This window comes from Sarcophilus harrisii, chromosome 3 (genome assembly GCF_902635505.1).
Source record: "Sarcophilus harrisii chromosome 3, mSarHar1.11, whole genome shotgun sequence".
Classification (NCBI taxonomy): domain Eukaryota; kingdom Metazoa; phylum Chordata; class Mammalia; order Dasyuromorphia; family Dasyuridae; genus Sarcophilus; species Sarcophilus harrisii.
This window is the reverse complement of record NC_045428.1, coordinates 396889148-396908765: the sequence shown is the minus strand read 5'-3', so window position 1 is coordinate 396908765 and position 19618 is coordinate 396889148. Positions and strand designations below refer to the sequence as shown.

Genomic DNA, 19618 nt, shown 5'->3' with positions numbered 1-19618 from the left:
ATGACAAAATTTGAGTGTTGAAAGGGAGCCTAATGGCCAATGTAGACCAAGTCAACACAGGAGTTCCCTATAACTGATTATCAGGGGTATATAAGGATAAATCAAATAAAACAAACAAAAAACTAAAAAACAAAAACCTATATCTAAAACTTCTTCCTATTGGAGTTCTCACAACCTAAACCTTAATTCGTGATTGTATGTTGATAAATAACATCATCTATTAGTATATAAAAAGTTCATTTTAATCATTCTTTTCCCCATTCATTTATTATTACTCAGTAGCAAAACTTATCACTTAGTGTGATCATTCAATTACCTGCTAAAAGAATATACTTTCTTTTGAAGATCATTAACCCCCCAACCTCTGTAAGTTACTCATCCAATTCTGACTTTTTCATGTAAAAGCTACCTTATTCAAGTTAATCTGCCCAAAATACTAATAAAAGTTTACTTACTATTTTTTTCTTCTGTGATTTTAAATCATCCAAAGCTTCATCTATAAAAACAAAATTTTCATCAATATTAGTGACGTTTAAAAGCCTAGATATCTTAAATACAAGGGAAAAGATCCTAAGTGCCACATATTGACCAGCTATTAAAAAATTCTCATGCATATTTATCTAAATACAATTTATAAGAAAAATCCATCAAGATTATTAATCACCTACATTCTACTAGTTTATTCTTTTGCAAGCACTTTTAACATTCTTTAAAACAAAATAAATTTCATTTAACAAAAAGACTACTTTCCTATTTTGCCTCTGCCAATATTCATGAGTGAAGCAAAAAATACTAAAGGCACATTACCTATTCATGATTTTAAAACTACATATAACATTCTATTATTTCTTCCCCTAGCCTTTAAAAGAACAATTTTGAACATATTTTATCTCTCTCAATTAAAAAAAGATACAAAATACCTTTTTGTTTGTTTTACATTTAATAATCTGTACACTGGTAGGGAAAACTTTTTACAGGACAGTAGTATAAATATTATGGAGACATCTAATAAGGAACATTAAAAACCAGTCATATGTTCCCAGAGATCATCTACTCATATTGTACTTACATTTATACAATGTCTCATAATGAATATTTTAAATGGTAATTCCAAATGCCAATGGAACGCTTCAAATTATATAAATATGAATTTTCCTATTTTCCATAACAAAGTATTTAGAGTCAACACTTCCAAAGATACCTTGCCAGAAATTAGCTACTGGAAAATAGGTAAGGCATAAGCAGAAAATGTTATCTTTGTAACAAACATCATAAAATAAAGTTTTTGCATTTTAACTAAAACTAAAAATACATAAATACAGAATCAGGACTAGCCCTAGATTAAAATAGTAAAATGCCTAATTACTAAAAAAGTAATTTTTAACATGATTTCTCACAAATGTACATTTATAAGAACAATTCAAACATTTATCAAATGTCAAAACTGTGCTAATGCCATAAAATTCCACTTCCCATAAATTTTATTTATTTTAATGAATTATTATGTAATATAAAGAACAGTGAACTTAAAGAGTCAACAGACCTGGATTTATATTGTAGCCCAGATACACACTACCTGTGCACCACAATCTTGCTAAGCTTCAAGTTTCCCTATAAGCAAAGGACTTACCTCAAATAATTGTTATGAGAAGAAGCACTTTGTAAAGCTTAAAGTACTGTTAAAAATGTGACTTACTATCAATACTGTAATAAGTAAAATTGCACTATTACAAGTAAATGCTTACTGTGTCCAATGGACAAGAACATAATTTTTAAGCCTTGCTTTGTTCTCATAAATGCCTCTCACTTCTGAGTACATACATGTCTTTCTCATTGAACACATAAAGCAACAAAATATAGTTTATCCTATTTATAGAAAAAAGTAAATTTATCAAAAATACAAAATTATCAAAATATGGGGGGGTTTTCAAACTAGGAAATACAATGTTCAAAGGATAAGTACCCAAAAGGCCAAACACCCATTAGTGTTAACAGACCAAAAGGGTATTAGTCCTCAAGAAACAAGACTGAAAAGGTAAGCAGGATTACAAGTATACACTAATTTGTCTTATGAAATAGATATTAATTTGAAAAGTTAAAATTATATTTTTAAAATCTGACTTTAAAATTACTAAATGAATTCATGTAACCTTTATTTTGGAAAGAAAGAATTATTATTAGCATTAATTACCCTGATTTATCTAATTTTTAAAGTTTAATTGTTCATGTGTTGAATTTTTCTAAAAAGAGCATATCTGTACTTAAATTATAAACTGAATTGAAAATGTCTGTATTTAAAGGTTAATGAAGTGAAAGGAACATGTTTTATATTTCTTTTCACAATAGAAACTTCTCAAAGATAGGAAAAGCATGTGTTTGTACCATCATAGTATGTAGCAAAAAATTGCGAAATACACAAAACTTTCAGTTTAAAAACACTTTTACATAGTGTGAATGTCTTTGATCCTTAAAACAGCCCTGTGAAGTAGTTAATAAAAGGATGGTTATCCCTATCAATCAAATGAGTGAAGTAAAATTTAGTTAGAAAGACTTTCCCAAAGCCATAGTGTCTTTAACAATGTAATAAGAAACATAAACTATGTATTTATTTGCAATAAAATTATTGTTTTCTGGTTATCTAATAAGGTACTCAAAGCTTACTTTGCATGGTAATGAAGATATCCTTTGCTTCATATGTGCTCAGAATTAATTGTATAATGAAATCTCACTGACTTTTTGCAAAATTAGGGTTAGAAATCACCTATTTTTAATGAATGAAATCCATGATCTACATAAGATATTTATGGGGGAAAAAAGCCTTCTAACTGCTAGCCAAAAAGTTATGAGTACAATAGTGACCTATCCAATGTCATCCATGTAGCACTAATATTCCTACTGATACCTTTTTGGGTCCTTTCAGAACTGTATATGTTCCTTTAGCCACAATATCCTGGAATCCCATGAAAAAAAAATAGGTAGAGATGCCAAAATTTTGTTTCCATCCTTAATTTATATTAGCTAATAGAACTGCTGTTATGTAAATTTGTTTTAATGAATATTAGTTCCAGCTTAAGTACTCCTTAAATGACTTAAACTTTAGCAATTCTACAAGTTTTAAATTTTTACAATAAGAGCAAAATTAAGTGCTCTGTGTAATAAACATTTATTAGTAATTTATGATTAATGTTTGTAAATATGCAGATAGAAGAAATGTAAAAAAATATATTTTGCAATGAGTTAGTGAATTTGAATATGAACTAAAGGTCTGTGATTATAAGGTTAGATCTAATTATGTTATTAATAGGATATCAATTAATGGTATAATGATAATAAAGTCTTTAGAGTAACAATATTCTCGAAATATCAGAATTAGTTTATTTGCCACAGACAATTAAGTCTATTGATCTAAATCAAGTTCTTTTTAATCTGTTTCTCCTAATTTAGAGGAAAGAATTTTTTGTTGTTGTTTTTTATTAAAGAAAATACTACAAATTAGGAAACACAGAAATATAGCAAATGAAAATTCTTATCTGAAGAGGTTATCATATATATAGATATTTAAACGTGTTTTTCTAGACTTGGAATCAGGAGAGACATGAATTCAAATACTATCTTTGGACCTTCTACTAGTGACCATGAACAAATTCCTTGAGCATGATTATACCCAGAATACTTAAACTCAAAGAATTATAAATCATAGGTGATTGTTTATTAAAGAGCTTTACAAATATTAATACATTATAAATCCAGGTATTATTTTACATTGATTATTCAACACTGTCATTTTTAAACTCAAGTTCTCATGTGACATACTATTATTGCACACTTCATTTATAAATCAGAACTTCTGTAAGAAAGATTTTACTTTGTAAAAATTAGAGAAACAGACTTACTATTTCTTTCTGTTCTCTTGGAAAAGAAGAAAATAAGTACTGTTCTTATGGTCCATATGCTGTGAGAGAAAAATAATTTAGAAACCAAAATTATCTTTGAGAGAAATAAACATAAATATTAACATAATTAGAAACTTAGGAAAAGAACCTAAGTACATATTCTACATTTAGAGATGTCCAAGTTCAAAAGGTCAAAATTTGTTTCCTCTGTGCTATAATAATCAGAAGGAATACCATGTCAAGTCAAACCAGAAGACTCTAGAAAAATACAGCTAAGGTAAAATTGAGACAATGCAATATTTAAAAAAAAAAATTCATTCTCCATATCTCTACCTAGCTTTCTTGAACAGATCTTCTTCCATTCAATACAGGTTAAGTACCTCTAATTCCATTACTGAAATATATACATATATATGTATATACATGTTATATACATATATGTGTGTATGTGTACCATGAAAGTGTTATTAATCAAAAAGAAAAAGAGTTACCTATACAAAGATTTTCACAGATTATACATAACTGCAAAAAACTACAAATAACCTAAATGTACAACAGTATAGGAACTGTAAAATAAAACATAATATATCAATACAATGAAATATTATAATGCTATCAAGATTGACAAGAATGAGGACTATAAAGAAATCTGGACAGAATTTAAGGAAATAATGCAAAGTGAAAAAAAGGAAAATCAGAAGAATGTACTATATACATTATGACCACATAAGCAAATAAATGATTAAAAGAGGATAAAAAGAGACTTCTCAATTAAATGAGCAACAAGATGGCAACCTAGACATTTTCTCCAATCACCACAACCTTTCATAACTCACCAAAACAGAAATTATGCACCCCAAATAAAGCAACCTCAGGTCTCTCCATGTTCTAAGATACCTGGAATCTAAAAGATGGTTTAAAAAAAAACAAACCATAAATTGCCACTCATTGACTCAACTAAGTACTCCTTCCTCACCTCCTAGATTGTACTAGCAGACCAAAGGACCTCTGCCAAGTCTTGCAACAATAATCTAACCTATCCCCATCTCCCTCCCCCCAACCCTCCTTCTTTCCTGATCAAGGGGACTCCAGCTCCACAGTGAGGAATGAGATGAGGGAGGGAGGTAAGGAAGAAAGGAGGGAAGGAGGGAAAGGAGGAGGGGGAGGGAGGGAGGGAGGGAAAGAAGGGGAGAGAGAGAGAGAAAGAAAGAGAAAGAGAGAGAGAATGAATGTGTGTGGGTGTGGATGGAAACTGGGAGAGGAGTGGAAACTACACAGCACTCCCCTAAAACCAAGACAAAGAGCACAATATCCAGCTGAGGTAAATTTTGACTATCCAAAAATCACTTAGAACAGAGGAAAAAGTCATTGAACTGTGTGGGAAGAGGTTGAGATGCCTAAGATCCAATTCCCAAAGAAAATCACTGTAAGAGAGAACAGAATTAAGAGAAAGTTGGGGGGGATAAAAGGGAAGAGACTAACATTACTTTTTAAAAATCTCAGAGATAAAAAAAACTTTAATACATTGACTATAAGCAGATAAATCAAAGAGGAAAACAACAGAAGAAAGTATAGTCTCTAAATCTGTTCCTGAGAGATTCAAAAGAGAAATAAGAATTATGAAAGCAGAATTTATGGCCTGAACAACAAAAATAAAGGGCAGAATTGAAAAACTAGAATCTGTGAAGGCAAGTCTCATCAAAAAACAAACAATATTAGGAATTCAAATATATAAAAGTGAGGGGAAATATAGAAGAAAAGCAAAAAAAAAAAAAAACCAATAACATTAAAAGGAAATATGCTATTCATACAAGCAAAACATGCTGATCTTGAAAACTAGATGCATAGAAACAACCATGAGATCACAAGTCTCCCAGAAGAACAGAACAAAAATTCTTAACCCTAAAATGTAGGAAATCATAAATGAAAAATTTCCAGAACTTCTGAACACAGAAAATAAGTACCAATTGAAAGAACTGTAATGATCTACCAACTTTAAGACACATAGTGGTTAAATTTAATGATTTAATTCAGAAACAAGTTCTTCAAGAAATCAGGGAAATGACTTTAAAATACAAAGAAAAGGACATTCAAATAATGCAAGAGTACTCTGCACCCAACAGAACACACAGGAGGGAATGGAATAATGTGTTTTGAAGTCAGGAGAACTGAAGATACAGCCCAGTTTGACCTACCAGATCTGATCTTAATCACATATGAGAAACGATAAACATTCAATAAGGAGATGTTTCTAACATTTTGAGAAAGGAAAACAACTGAAAAGAATATTTGATTCTTAACAACCCAAACAATAAAAATGCAGGAGAGACTAAATACAATAACCAAGAACAGCAACAGAGTAACAGCAGAGAAAGAAACTTTTTTTCTAAATATAAAGGAGGAGACAGAGATGAAGGCAAAAATCTGCCAAAATACTGGTAACAGTAACAGTGAAGAAACAGGCCTTGGGCATTATAGGCAGAATATGAAGACATATCCTGCCTACAAGTGAATCAGTGTTGGTTTTTTCTTTTGTTTGGGGGAACTACATTATGGCTAGGAGATAGAGGGGGAATGGGAAATGAACACAGGGAAATGAGAAGGGATATCAAGAAAAATGTGTGATGTTCCAAAGACAAATCTAAAGCTAGCAATTAGAGGATAAAGACCCCTGCTATCTCAGAAAGAGAAGAGTTTATAGGGGAGTGGGTAAGAGAGGTGGAGGGAGGAATGAAAAAAGGGGAAAAGGAAAAATTCAAGACTTCAAGTCTAGCTGCCCCATCTCAAGAAAAAGGGAAGGTGGAACTCCAGAGGGCAATTGGCACCTAGAGGAATGGGAAAGAATGGATTTAGGGAGATTCTGAAGCAAATTAGGGGAGAGGGGGGCATTAATCAGGATATAATATAGCTCAATAATGGGCTACATGGGGGAGGGGCCCTACCCCTGGAAAGTATCCTCTCAGACACCTACAATAATTGGCATTGTTCTGGGAATGAAGCACAATGAAAAAGGGAAATTCAGGAGGCAACTTCTACAAGACAGTGATAGAAACCACCTAGAAGGAAAAGTCTAGATAAAGTGGTTCTCAAAAGTATGGTCTAGAGAATCCTGGGGATCTCTGAAATCCTTTTAGAGGGTCTACAAATTCAAAAATAGTTTTTATTTCCAATATGGTAAATGTCTACAAATATAATCCAGATAAACAAAAACTCTTTGGAGAGATCCTCAATAATTTTTAATAGGATAAGGATACTGAAAACAAAAGTTTGAGAACCATTGATCTAGAATATCTACATTAAGCAATGTGATAATTTAACCTACACTAAAACCCAGGAAAATTAGCAACAGGATCTAACAGAATACTCTGGATGGCTGGACAATTTGAATTATTGAAATTCAAACACTGCACCAGTTCTACAAAGAGATGAAGAAGACCACTGAGGGAAAATGCTGCATTTAAACAAGGTGTTGCTGTTTTCCCTTAACTATCTGGGGTATTTTTGTTGTTGCTGTTATGAAAAAGAACAATAGGAGGAGGGGAAGGTGGGAAATCCAGAAGTCACTAATACAAAAAATAAAAGGCAGCAATAAAGCTTTATTTGTAGGCATGTAGCTATAACATGTTAGGGATAAAGAAGAGATTTGATGACTATTTTGTTCACCACCTTCAAATTCTCTACAGTAATAGAGAATCTCAGCCTGCTCTAAAACATTACTACCCAGAAATACAAGGATAGGAGATATAACTGAAGAAAAAAAAGGAAGGAACATGACAAAAAAAAAAGCCCCCAAAATGTCACTGCTCTCTAATCCCTATAGATGACAACATATCTCATTCCACAACTACCACTATGGTGAAATTGGTCAGTATGTCTCTTACGGTTATGTGGTTGTTGTCAATAGTATTTTTAGCTGAAAAACTACAGCTTATCCACTGTTTGTTTTTTAGATATCGTAATATTTTTCCTTAAAGCCCTATTTTTATTTAATGATTAAAATCATTTTGTTCTCAACCACTAAAATTTTAGATGTATATATATGTTCACACAAAGTTCCACAGGAAATTGTAATTTAGTGTAATAGAAAAATTACTGGAAGTATTATAATCAAAAGACCTGTATCAGTCCCAACTCTGCCAGATAATAAGGTCCTGGATTACTAAATGAGATTGGGAGAGAGAGCCTGAAGAACTGATAAAATTTATTCCCTAAGGCAAGCAAGAAAAGACTCTGATGGGATTAGTTTAACTTTATAGTTCCACACTCTGGGGAGGTCATGTGTAGTCCCCCTCTCCCCCTTTACTGTGTCCAGTCAGAAATCCAAGTTATATCAAATTCCCAAGGTTAAATTTCCCCTAGAAATGTGTCCATTCTTCTTACCCTTCCTCCAGGCCTCATGTCTTTCCTCCCATTCTCCCACCATGCTTCATGGTGTCTTTCTCTTCATCGCTAACTAATTCTTTCAGGATGCTAAACTCCCCTAAGAATTTAGCCCGTCATTTAAGGCCGTACTCCCAAATCATAGAGCATATACCCTTTCTCCTAGTTAATTGTGAGTTCCACTAGGGAACACCGCCTTTCCGTTGTTAATTGTTAAAACCCCTTTCCCCTGCTAACTATATCCTTTCCCAACTCTATTTCATATTTACCATTCCTGGTGTCTATTGTATCTCTTCATTTTATCTGTAACCTCTTCTCCTAAATAAACCTTTTGGCAAAGAAAAAAAGCCACTGTGAATTCTGACTGGACTCCAACATTTGGTGGGAAACCCCAAACACATCATTTGAAACTAGGAATATATACACTGAATATATCATACTCATTAGTTTTGTGGAAATTAGCTATTTAATGTCCTCTTCTGTTCTGCTCTATAAAATCAAGATATAAAATCACAGTTGGGAGAAAAAGTAATGTAAAATGTAAAACATTTAATAAATTACTATCATATAACAATCTATAGAGTTATGCACCTTAAATTCAGAAATATTATCCTTTTGGTATGTGAATTTTAAACTTGCAAATCAAAATGAATTCTGAGGAAATTTCAAAGAACAATCAAAAACTGTAAAAAGTTTTTATGTGTTCAACAAAAGTATGTTTTCAATGTCTCTGAAACATTTGAAAATAATTAATGCAAATTTAAGGTTAATGTTTTTAATATTATCAAATGGAATTCTTTCAAATTAAAAAAATTTTTAGAAGATTAAATGAAAAATTTGTGAAACCCAAATTACCATCTATAGTATAAATCTTCTGCCAAGCTATCAATTAAACATTTTAATGAGAATATGTATTATCTTTGGAAAAAAAGCCCAATAATGGGACAAACTGACATATTTCCATTTTCCTACAGCCTCAAAATCTGTTGTCAATAAAAAAGTAGTACTTCTATAAATGAAAACATAACAAATACTAGAAATTGCTTGTCTCTAATAACTAGCAAAAAAAAAAAAAATCAAAAAAATTTTAAAAGAGTATGCTAAATTCTAAAGAAATATTTAAAATATACAAGTTACAAGTAACTGAATATTAAACATAAGTCTCTAAAGGCTCTATCAAATAAATCTAAGCTATAGAAGAAAGTTGTTTTGTTTTGTTTTTTATAGACCTAATCCTTATATACTCAAAGACTCCAGTCTCTTTATTGACTCATTTCAGCATTTAACAATATTCATCATGAGTACAGAATAATGGATGCTTGATCCAAAATCTTGATAAGACAATCATTCAAAAACAAAGAGTATGCTAAATTGAAAACAGAAAAAAGAAAAGTTCATTTATATAATGAGCAAAGTACTTTAAAAAAATTCCCTCAAACTCTGAAATGAATATAAGTATTCTTCAATAAATAAAATAATTTACTTTTTTAAAAATTGCTATAAAGTCAATTTCAGGTAAATAATTCCTATTTTCTAGTGACTAGCATTAAAAACATGTCTAATATATAAAAATGTATACATAAAGTACTTCTCACAATATATTGAAATTATATAAGAATACAACTTTTTTCCAATCAAATTTTGAAAGGAAAAATGATTATTGTTGAAAGCTTAACGATATGCAACCCTACACATGCCCAAAGTAAGTTTTAAAAATATACAGTATTTTAAAAGAGGAATTTGCTTTTGTTTAGCAGTGTACTTTTTATCAGTTTCAAACTGCTATTCTCTCTTAGTCTTTTGACATTTAGGGTTAGGGTTAGCAGACTCCTCATCTTTACCTATTAGAACCCATTCAATTTGTTATAGTACTTTCAATAATATACGTTATAAGCCCAAAGCTCCAGAAGATGTCCAATCTTTACTTACTAAGAGAAGACCAAACATTTACTGGAATGTATTTTAATTAATTTTTATTTTTAATACAATCTTTTTTTAATATTTTTAATAAAAATTGAATCCAAAGCTCATGCTTACACTCATACCTCATCCCCTTCCAGGTCTAGATCTATATGACCCTATGATTCTCTAATTTAAATAATGGCTGATCAACTATATATCAAAATACCTTTTAAAAATTTAAAAAAAAAAAACTGCCTGATCAAGTACTAAGTAATATGGTACAGTAAAAGAGTATTAGGATTGAAATCAGGAGAGGCCTGGAAGTAATTTCTCATTTCCAACACTTATTACTTGGCTACGGATGGCCAAGTCAAAACTTCAAAGCTTCAGTTACCTTATCATTATTGTTTAATAGCTAGCATTTATATATGGTTCTAAGGTTCACAAAACACTTTACAAATGTTAACTCATTTTATATTCTTCACAACAACCTGAGAAGGTAGGTGCTATCACTATCAAGAAATTAAGTGACTATTTAGTAAGCTACTAAGAAAAGCCTTGAAGTCAGATCTTCATGAGCCAAGGTTCAACCTCAGTGCTTCCAAGAAGGAAATCTACTAGTGTATTTTCTCAGTAATTGTCACTTTAAAAAGTTGTCTGAAGCACATTTCTTTTAAAAAATGGAAAATAATAGCTATAATACTTACCTCATGTAGTGGTGATAATTAAATGAAGTCAGTAAGTAATTAACAGTTGCCTACTACTATATGCCAGGCACTATGCTAAGCAGTTGGAATACAAAGTTAAGACGTCCTTGTCCTCAAGTTTATGTTATCACCCAGGAAACAATATGTTCTTGCATAGCCATATATAATATATATTTATATCTATATGTACACACACATAAATGTACACATACATACGCATGCACATACATATGCACAGAAAGGGCAAGCAACAAGAAATAGGGCCAATATGTCTGAATGACAAAGTGGAAAGGAGTAATATATATGAAAACTACAGAGGCAGAAAGAGAACTCTTAAGAGGTTTAAAGCTAGAATTTCAAATACCAAGCTGAGAAGTTTGAATTTATTTCTAAAGAAAATTTAAAAATCACTATACCTTTTTAAGTAGCATGTTAACATGATCTGATCCATGCGTTAGGAAAATCACTTTAATGATAATGTAAATGAAAGATTGGAATGGGGAGTTGTAATCTAGGCAACAGGCAATAATAGCCTAAACTAAGATAGTAACTAGTTAAGTGATAGAAAGGTATCTAAATAAAAGTTGTGGGAGTAGAAATGAGAAGATTTATCGATGGATTTGGATATGGGGGAATAAGAAAGAGCAAGATGGACACCAAGGTTGCAAACCTAGAATATTAGGATAGTTGTACCTTCAACAGTAATAAGGGTATTAGAAAAAAACGTAGGCTAGGGGTAAAGACAATGAATTCTGTTTCAGATATTTCAATTCTGAGATGCCTACCAGACATCCATTTTTAAATGTTTCAATTGGCAGTTCAAAAACAAACAATTGACAACTAAAAGAAAAATATAACTATGTAATGAACAAAGTGCTCCAAACAAGACAGGGATAGTAGGATCTGATAGGAATTTGTAAAAATGTACATATTTAAATAACACTTATCAAGTATTCAGTAAACATTTAAGTGATGGATATCTATGACAAATATTAGTTTTAATATTTATTAAGAGTGCTGGCTTGGTGTCAAGACAACCTAAGTTTGAATTCAACCTCAGATTATATGGTGGCCATTCACTAGCCCTTCAACCTCAGTTTTCTCATCTGTAAAATGATAATGGGACATATATTTCCCAGGTTTACTGTACAGAACAAATCAGAAAACATGTAAATGGCTCTTCAAATCTTAAAATAGTATAAAAATGTTAAATAATTTTTACATTTATTCATTATTAACAAATACATATGAGTAAGGTATCCCAAACACCAGCAAGAAAAATGGTAGGGCAGGATTGCCTAATATCTGCAGGCTGACTGGAGTTCATGATTATCAAACAAAACCCCAGTTATCCTACAGATATTGCAGAATAATATCAATTATATATTGGTTTAAGATTTGTAAAGTGCTTATATATATTATTCTCACAAGAATGAGAATTATTAACTCCACTGGACAGATAAGGAAACTGTGGCAGGAGCTAAGAGATTTGTCTACCGTCACACAGCTAACTAAGTAAGTGTCTGAGTCAGAATTAGAACTCAAATCTTCCAAATCCCAAGTTCAGAGCTTTATTTAACTCTACTGCCTCTGGCATAGTATTAAACACTGGGAAGGCAAAAATGAAACCACAACAAAGTCCCAGCTCACAGAGTCCAAGGCAGTAACAGAGAGAAAGATATAGTGACCAGCAAAGGCTGCCAAGTAGTCACAGAGTAAGTGACTGACATGTCCTGCCCCACCCCCTGTGAATGAAAGTTCACAAACTGTTTATTATTACCAGAACCAGCAGGGTAAGGAGATCGTATGGCTAGGGAAGAAGGGAGAACAGCAAGGAATATACTTATGCTTGTTGCCTTTTAGCTGCTGTTGACATGAAGAACATAAGAGAACAGCAAAAGGAAGGTTTGGTTCAGGTTAGGTATGAAGCAAAAAAAGATATGGCTCCTAACCTGCCATGAATTCATGTTTTCCATGAAACCTTTCCCAAGATATCCAACTGATATGACCTATTTTATTTCCATCTCACTTAGATTTTTGTCACCAATTAACACATTTATGCAATATATATTACATTAAACTATATATATATATATATATATATATATATATATATATATATGTGCCATATCTTCCTAGTGAACTACAGAAATCTACAAGAACAAGACTCTATTCTAACTTGATTTTATTTCTCCAAATCCCTAAATATAATTTTGGTTGGTTAATTAAATCTGACATTTTGTCAAATTAATTTACGCAAGAAATACTTCAATTAATTTCAAGTTTCCACATTTTTATAAAACTAAGAGCAAAACTTCAATTTGAATAGTTACACATTATCCAAGAACTACTTCTTGGTTTTTAAAGCCCTTCACATAAAAACCCTAGTCTTTTCTTATCTTTCCAGTCTTCTTATTCCTTATTTCCCCCTCCATCTAACTACAATTTTAGCACAGAATTCCCAACTGAGAAATTTTACTAGCTGCAGTACCCCATGCTTGGAATTCTTCCTCCTCCTTATTTTCAACTCTTGCTTTCCCTAGCTTCTATTAAGTCTGCTAAATCCCACCTTCTGCAAGAAATCTTTCCTTGTCTTCTTTAATGTTAGAGCCTTCCCTTTGAAATTATCAACAATTTATCTTATACATTATTTTGTGTAAAGTTATTGTTTATCCTACTGGATTGTAAGTTCCTTAAGGGCAAAAACGATTTTATCTTTCTTTGTATCCCCCCAGCACTCAACTCAATATATGGCACATAATAGGCCCTTAATAAATGCTTGCTGACTCAACATCAAAGCAGTGCCAAGAAGGATGAAAAGTACTGATCAAAAGCAATTTCCGTCCATAAAAAGCTTATGATCTAGTCAGGGGAACAAAAGTGCTAATACCAATAAAACAACAGCAACTGAAGAACACAATTTCTTTATTTCCAATTGTCAATTCTAGAGCCTCCTTCAACCAATTTCACTAAATCAACTTCTCTTTTGAGGTTCAGGTTTATTCAGATCTATTATCCAATTCAGATCCTGGTGGCTATTATCTTAGACAGTGAGGTGGCTCAGTGAATAGAGTGCTAGGCCTGGAGTCAGGAAGACTTTGCTAGCCATTTCTAGCTATGTGATCCTGGGCTTAATCACTTAAGCTCCATCTCAGTTTGGTCATTTGAAAATGGAAATGATAGGAAAGAGCCAAGATGGCAGAGAGAAGCCAGGACATTGCCTAAGCTATCGCCAGCTTCCCTCAGAATCACTGCTAGATCAAGTCTCTGAACAGACTTTGGAGTAACCACTCAAAAAGTGTGGAGAAACCACAAACATAATAATGTAATAACTTTCCAGTTTAAAAAAGCTTGGAAATTCTTCAGGAAAGATTTGTCTGAATTGAGCAGGGGCAAATGAGTCCAAGTACAGGCCCAGCTTAAGGAGATGGGGCATAGGGCATCTAGCAGGAGGCTCTTAGCCAAAGTAAAGTAATGTTGGTTACTCTTGGTTCAGCAGGTCAGATATGTTATTTTAAATGCTACCACAGAAGGCAAATTGTGAGCCTCCAAACCCTGGTATTAATAGGAGGGTATAGGCCAGACCAACCCAGCACAGTGGGAAAAACCTTCCTGCACAGCAGAAAGCCAGTGAGAGATCCTTGTCAAGAAAGAAAGAAAGAAAGAAAAGAAAGAAAAGGAAAGGGAAAGGAAAGGAAAGGAAAGGAAAGGAAAGGAAAGGAAAGGAAAGGAAAGGAAAGGAAAGGAAAGGAAAGGAAAGGAAAGGAAAGGAAAGGAAAGAAAGAAAGAAAGAAAGAAAAAGAAAGGAAGGAAGGAAGGAAGAAAGGAAGGAAGAAAGGAAGGAAGAAAAAAAGAGAAAGAAAGGAAGGGAGGAAGGAAGGAAGGAAGGAAGGAAGGAAGAAAGGAAGAAAGGAAGAAAGAAAGGAAGGAAGAAAGAAAGGAAGGAAGAATGAAAGGAAGGAAGAAAGAAAGGAAGGAAGGAAGAAAGGAAGAAAGAAAGAAAGGAAGGAAGAAAGGAAGGAAGAAAGGAAGAAAGGAAGGAAGAGAAAGAAAGGAAGGAAGAGAAAGAAAGGAAGGAAGAGAAAGGAAGGAAGGAAGAGAAAGGAAGGAAAGAAGGAAGGAAGGAAGGAAGGAAGAAAGGAAGGAAGGAATGAAGGAAGGAAGGAAGGGAAGAAAAGATAAAAAAGGAAAAAAAAAGCTTTGGCCAATCTCCCATGTGCCTTGGAGCTGACCTCAACTTTTAAAAATGAGCAAAAAGAGCCCTGAGCATAGAAAGCTACTATGGCAACAGGGAAGACCAGAACACAAACCCACAAGAAGACAGCAATACAAAATGCCTACCCGTGAAGCCTCAAACTGGAGTACAAACTGCTTTCAAGCTCAAAAGGCTCTTTTGGAAAAGCTCAAAAAATATCTTAAATGATAGAAGAAAAATAGGGGGAAGAATGAGAGCTATGCAGGAGAATTATAAAAGTTTGGGGGGGAGGGGGAAGCCAACAGCTTGGGAAAGGAAACAGAAATTGGAGAAAATAATTCTTTTTAAAAATTGGCTAAAGGGAAATTACACACAAACACACACTCTGAAGAAAACAACTTCTTAAAAAACAGAATTGGCAAAATGGAAAAAAAAAAAATTATTCCTTAAAAATTAAAATAGGCAAAATGGGGAGGGGTAGGGGGTTGGAGGAAGAATCCACTGAACAAAACAATTCATTTAAAAGTACAATTGGCCAAATGCAAAAGGAGGTAAAAAAAAAAAGCTAACCAAAGAAAATAATTCATTAAAAATCAGAAATGGACAAATGGAAGTGAATAACTCAATGAGACATCAGGAATAACCCAAAACAAAATGAAAAAAATGAAAGAAGAAAATGTAAAATACCACATTGGAAAAATAACTGATCAGAAAAACAGATCCAGGAGAGACAATCTAAGAATTATTGAACTACCTGAAAGCCTTAATCAAAAAAAGAGCATGGGCAATATCTTTCATTTTTCAAGAAATCATCAAAGAATACTGCCCTGATACCCTAGAACTAGAGGGTAAAATAGTCACTGAAAGAATCCACCAATCACTTCCTGAAAGAGATCTCAAAATGAAAACCCCAAGGAATATTGTAACTAAATTCCAGAATTATCAGATCAAGAAGAAAAGACTGCAAGAAACAATTCAAATATCAAGGAGTCACAATCAAGATTAGCCAGGACTTAGCAGCTTCCACAATAAAAGGTCGGAATACCTGGAATATAATACTCCAGAAGGCTAAGGAGCTTGGACTACAACCAAGAATCAATTACCCAACAAAATTAAGCATTATCTTTTGGGGGAAAAGAGGATTATTTTATGAAATAGGGGATTTTCAATCATTTCATGAAAATAGAGATGATAAAAGCATTTATTTCTCAGGGTTGAATAAAGGTAAAATGAAATACCTGTAAAGCATTTTGCAAAACTTAAAATGTTATACAAATATTATTGTCATCATCATTATTAGTCCTCAAGACATTTGCTTTATTCAATGAATTCAGGGCTTGATCCACAGTTTCTCTTCTCCCCATCTCCTATTTGCAAACAAGTGGACTTCAATCTACATTCTAGAACTCTAATTACTGAATTCTTAAAACCCATTCCTCCATTTCATCTCAGCTATATAAAGAGATGGTCACATTTTTGACTTTGCTATCACAAGTCCTCTATATTCATGAATTCCAAAATTTTTTATCCAATTATTATTTATTATCAATTCAGTTTTTTCAATTTCTTAATCACTCCTAACTCTGTTCTTCTACATTATGGATATCATTCCCTCCATCCCTCAATTCCTTCCCAGACATCCCTGCACTAATTATACTATCTTCCCTACATATTCCTCTCTTATCTGCTACTGAATTAATTCAATTCTACACTACACTAGTTAATTATACCCTTTCAATTCCCTTGCCCTGTCCCCAGATGATGCTTTGCCAAAGCTCAATTCTGGATTACTCTTATCTGCTTCCTTAGCTTGTATTAATATGCTGCTGAATAGAGCTTGAGAAAAATCACAAAATAATCTATATTTATTTTAGCTGATCTTAATAGGCCCTGATGCAGTGAACAGCAGGACAATCTATTTCTCTCTAATTGATTCATTGTTCCACTCTCAGCAGCTGTTCAAACTTTGTCTCCTCACAAAACTCCCTAATACTTTCTACCCTCTCCCTCTCAGGTAAACATCCTAACCCTTACATTAAAAAAAAAAAAAACTAAGACTTTTTACCAAGAGCTCTTCTTTCCTTATCTCATATCACTCAAATATCTTCTACTACTTCCTCCTTCACTCCAGTCTCAGATAAAGATGTGGACCTCCTTGAAAAGGCAGATCCTTCCATTTGTGCTTTTGATATTTTAAATGATACCTAAAAATATACTCATTTTCCTTCATCCTTTAAAAAAAATCAAATAACAAAATCTGACTTGCTCTGATTATCCCAGATCTCTTCGTCTCCTCTTGTTTCAAATGTCTTTCCCTATTAGAAAGTCAGCCCTAAATCATTACATACTTCCTTCAAACTGATGGAATAAATTTTTCTTTCTAGGTTTCTCTAGATTTTTGTGTTTGTATTTCTAAGTTCCTCCTCATGTGTGGTCTTTTCATTAAAAATGCTTTTAAGTCTTCTATTTCATAAAATTCCACTATTATGTAGGATTATATTAGGGTTTGCAGATGAAATTATTCTTGATTGCAAACCTATTTTCCTTTGCCTTTTAGAATACTACATTCCAAACTTTCCTCTCATTTTTAATAGGAGCTAGGTCTTAGATGATGATTATTGATACTTAAAAGTGCTTTTTTTTCCCTGGGTGCCTGTGGTACTGTTTAATATGGGAGCTGTGGATTTTACAAATAACATTCTTAAAACTCTTCTATTTTCACTTTGCCCTATGGGTTTAAAAATCTGGATCATTTTCATTTATTTCTTGAAATAGTGTCCTTTTCATTGATGCATTGTTGGTGGAGTTGTGAACGAATCCAACCATTTTGGAGAGCAGTTTGGAACTATGCTCAAAAAGTTATCAAACTGTGCATACCCTTTGATCCAGCAGTGTTACTACTGGGGATTATATCCCAAAGAGATTATAAAGAAGGGAAAGGGACCTGTATGTGCACGAATGTTTGTGGCAGCCCTTTTTGTAGTGGCTAAAAACTGGAAACTGAATGGATGTCCATCAGTTGGAGAATGGCTGAATAAATTGTGGTATATGAATATTATGGAATATTACTGTTCTGTAAGAAATGACCAACAGGATAATTTCAGAAAGGCCTGGAGAGACTTACACGAACTGATGCTGAGTGAAATGAGCAGGACCAGGAGATCATTATATACTTCAACAACAACACTATATGATGACCAGTTCTGATGGACCAGGCCATCCTCAGCAACAAGATCAACCAAATCATTTCTAATGGAGCAGTAATGAACTGAACCAGCTATGCCCAGAAAAAGAACTCTGGGAGATGACTAAAAACCATTACATTGAATTCCCAATCCCTATATTTATGCACACCTGCATTTTTGATTTCCTTCACAAGCTAATTGTACAATTTTTCAGATTCTGATTTCTTTTTGTACAGCAAAATAACGTTTTGGTCATGTATACTTATTGTGTATCTAATTTATATTTTAATATATTTAACATCTACTGGTCATCCTGCCATCTAGGGGAGAGGGTGGGGGGGTAAGAGGTGAAAAATTGGAACAAGAGGTTTGGCAACTGTTAATGGTGTAAAGTTACCCATGTATATATCCTGTAAATAAAAGGCTATTAAATAAAAAAAAAAAATACTTTAAAAAAAAAACAAATGTAAAATTTTGTTTTGAATGTAACTGGGAAAAACAATACATACATAAATAAATAAAAAATAAAATAAAAAAAGATTATGTGACGATCAAAAAAAAAAAAAAAAAAAGAAATGACCAACAGGATAATTTCAGAAAGGCCTGGAGAGACTTACACGAACTGATGCTGAGTGAAATGAGCAGGACCAGGAGATCATTATATACTTCAACAACAATACTATATGATGACCAGTTCTGATGGACCAGGCCATCCTCAGCAACGAGATCAACCAAATCATTTCTAATGGAGCAGTAATGAACTGAACCAGCTATACCCAGAAAAAGAACTCTGGGAGATGACTAAAAACCATTACATTGAACTCCCAATCCCTATATTTATGCACACCTGCATTTTTGATTTCCTTCACAAGCTAATTATACAATATTTCAGAGTCTGATTCTTTTTGTACAGCAAAATAACGTTTTGGTCATGCATACTTATTGTGTATCTAATTTATATTTTAATATATTTAACATCTACTGGTCATCCTGCCATCTAGGGGAGGGGGTGGGGGGGTAAGAGGTGAAAAATTGGAACAAAAGGTTTGGCAATTGTTAATGCTGTAGTTACCCATGCATATATCCTGTAAATAAAAGGCTATTAAATTTAAAAAAAAAAAAAAGAAAAAAGAAATAGTGTCCTTTTTTTAAAAAAAATAATGGTTTTCAGGGAAGTCCAATGATTCTTAAATTATCTTTTCTTTGACTTGGTTTCCTTTTTTCCTTAATTGTATTCAAATCTTTTGATTTTATTCTAAGATTTCTTGATATCTTGTGGAGTCACTGATTTCTGTTTGATCTATTCTAGTTTTTATGGAGTCCATTCCATGGATGAGAGGTTCACCAAATTCCTTT

At 32.8% G+C, this 19618-nt stretch overlaps 1 protein-coding gene across 4 annotated transcripts in view; it reads right to left on the bottom strand.

The window, feature by feature from the left end:
• Positions 1–19618, bottom strand: part of LNPK (lunapark, ER junction formation factor) — an 86256-nt gene that overhangs the window by 49934 nt on the left and 16704 nt on the right. For all 4 annotated transcript variants that reach the window (XM_003763991.4, XM_012544836.3, XM_012544835.3 and 1 more), the window contains exons 5-6: positions 3894–3952; positions 456–496 (exon numbers count right to left, since the gene is read on the bottom strand). In XM_003763991.4, coding sequence (XP_003764039.1) covers positions 456–496; positions 3894–3952 — 100 coding nt within the window. The remainder of the gene's footprint in view (positions 1–455; positions 497–3893; positions 3953–19618) is intronic.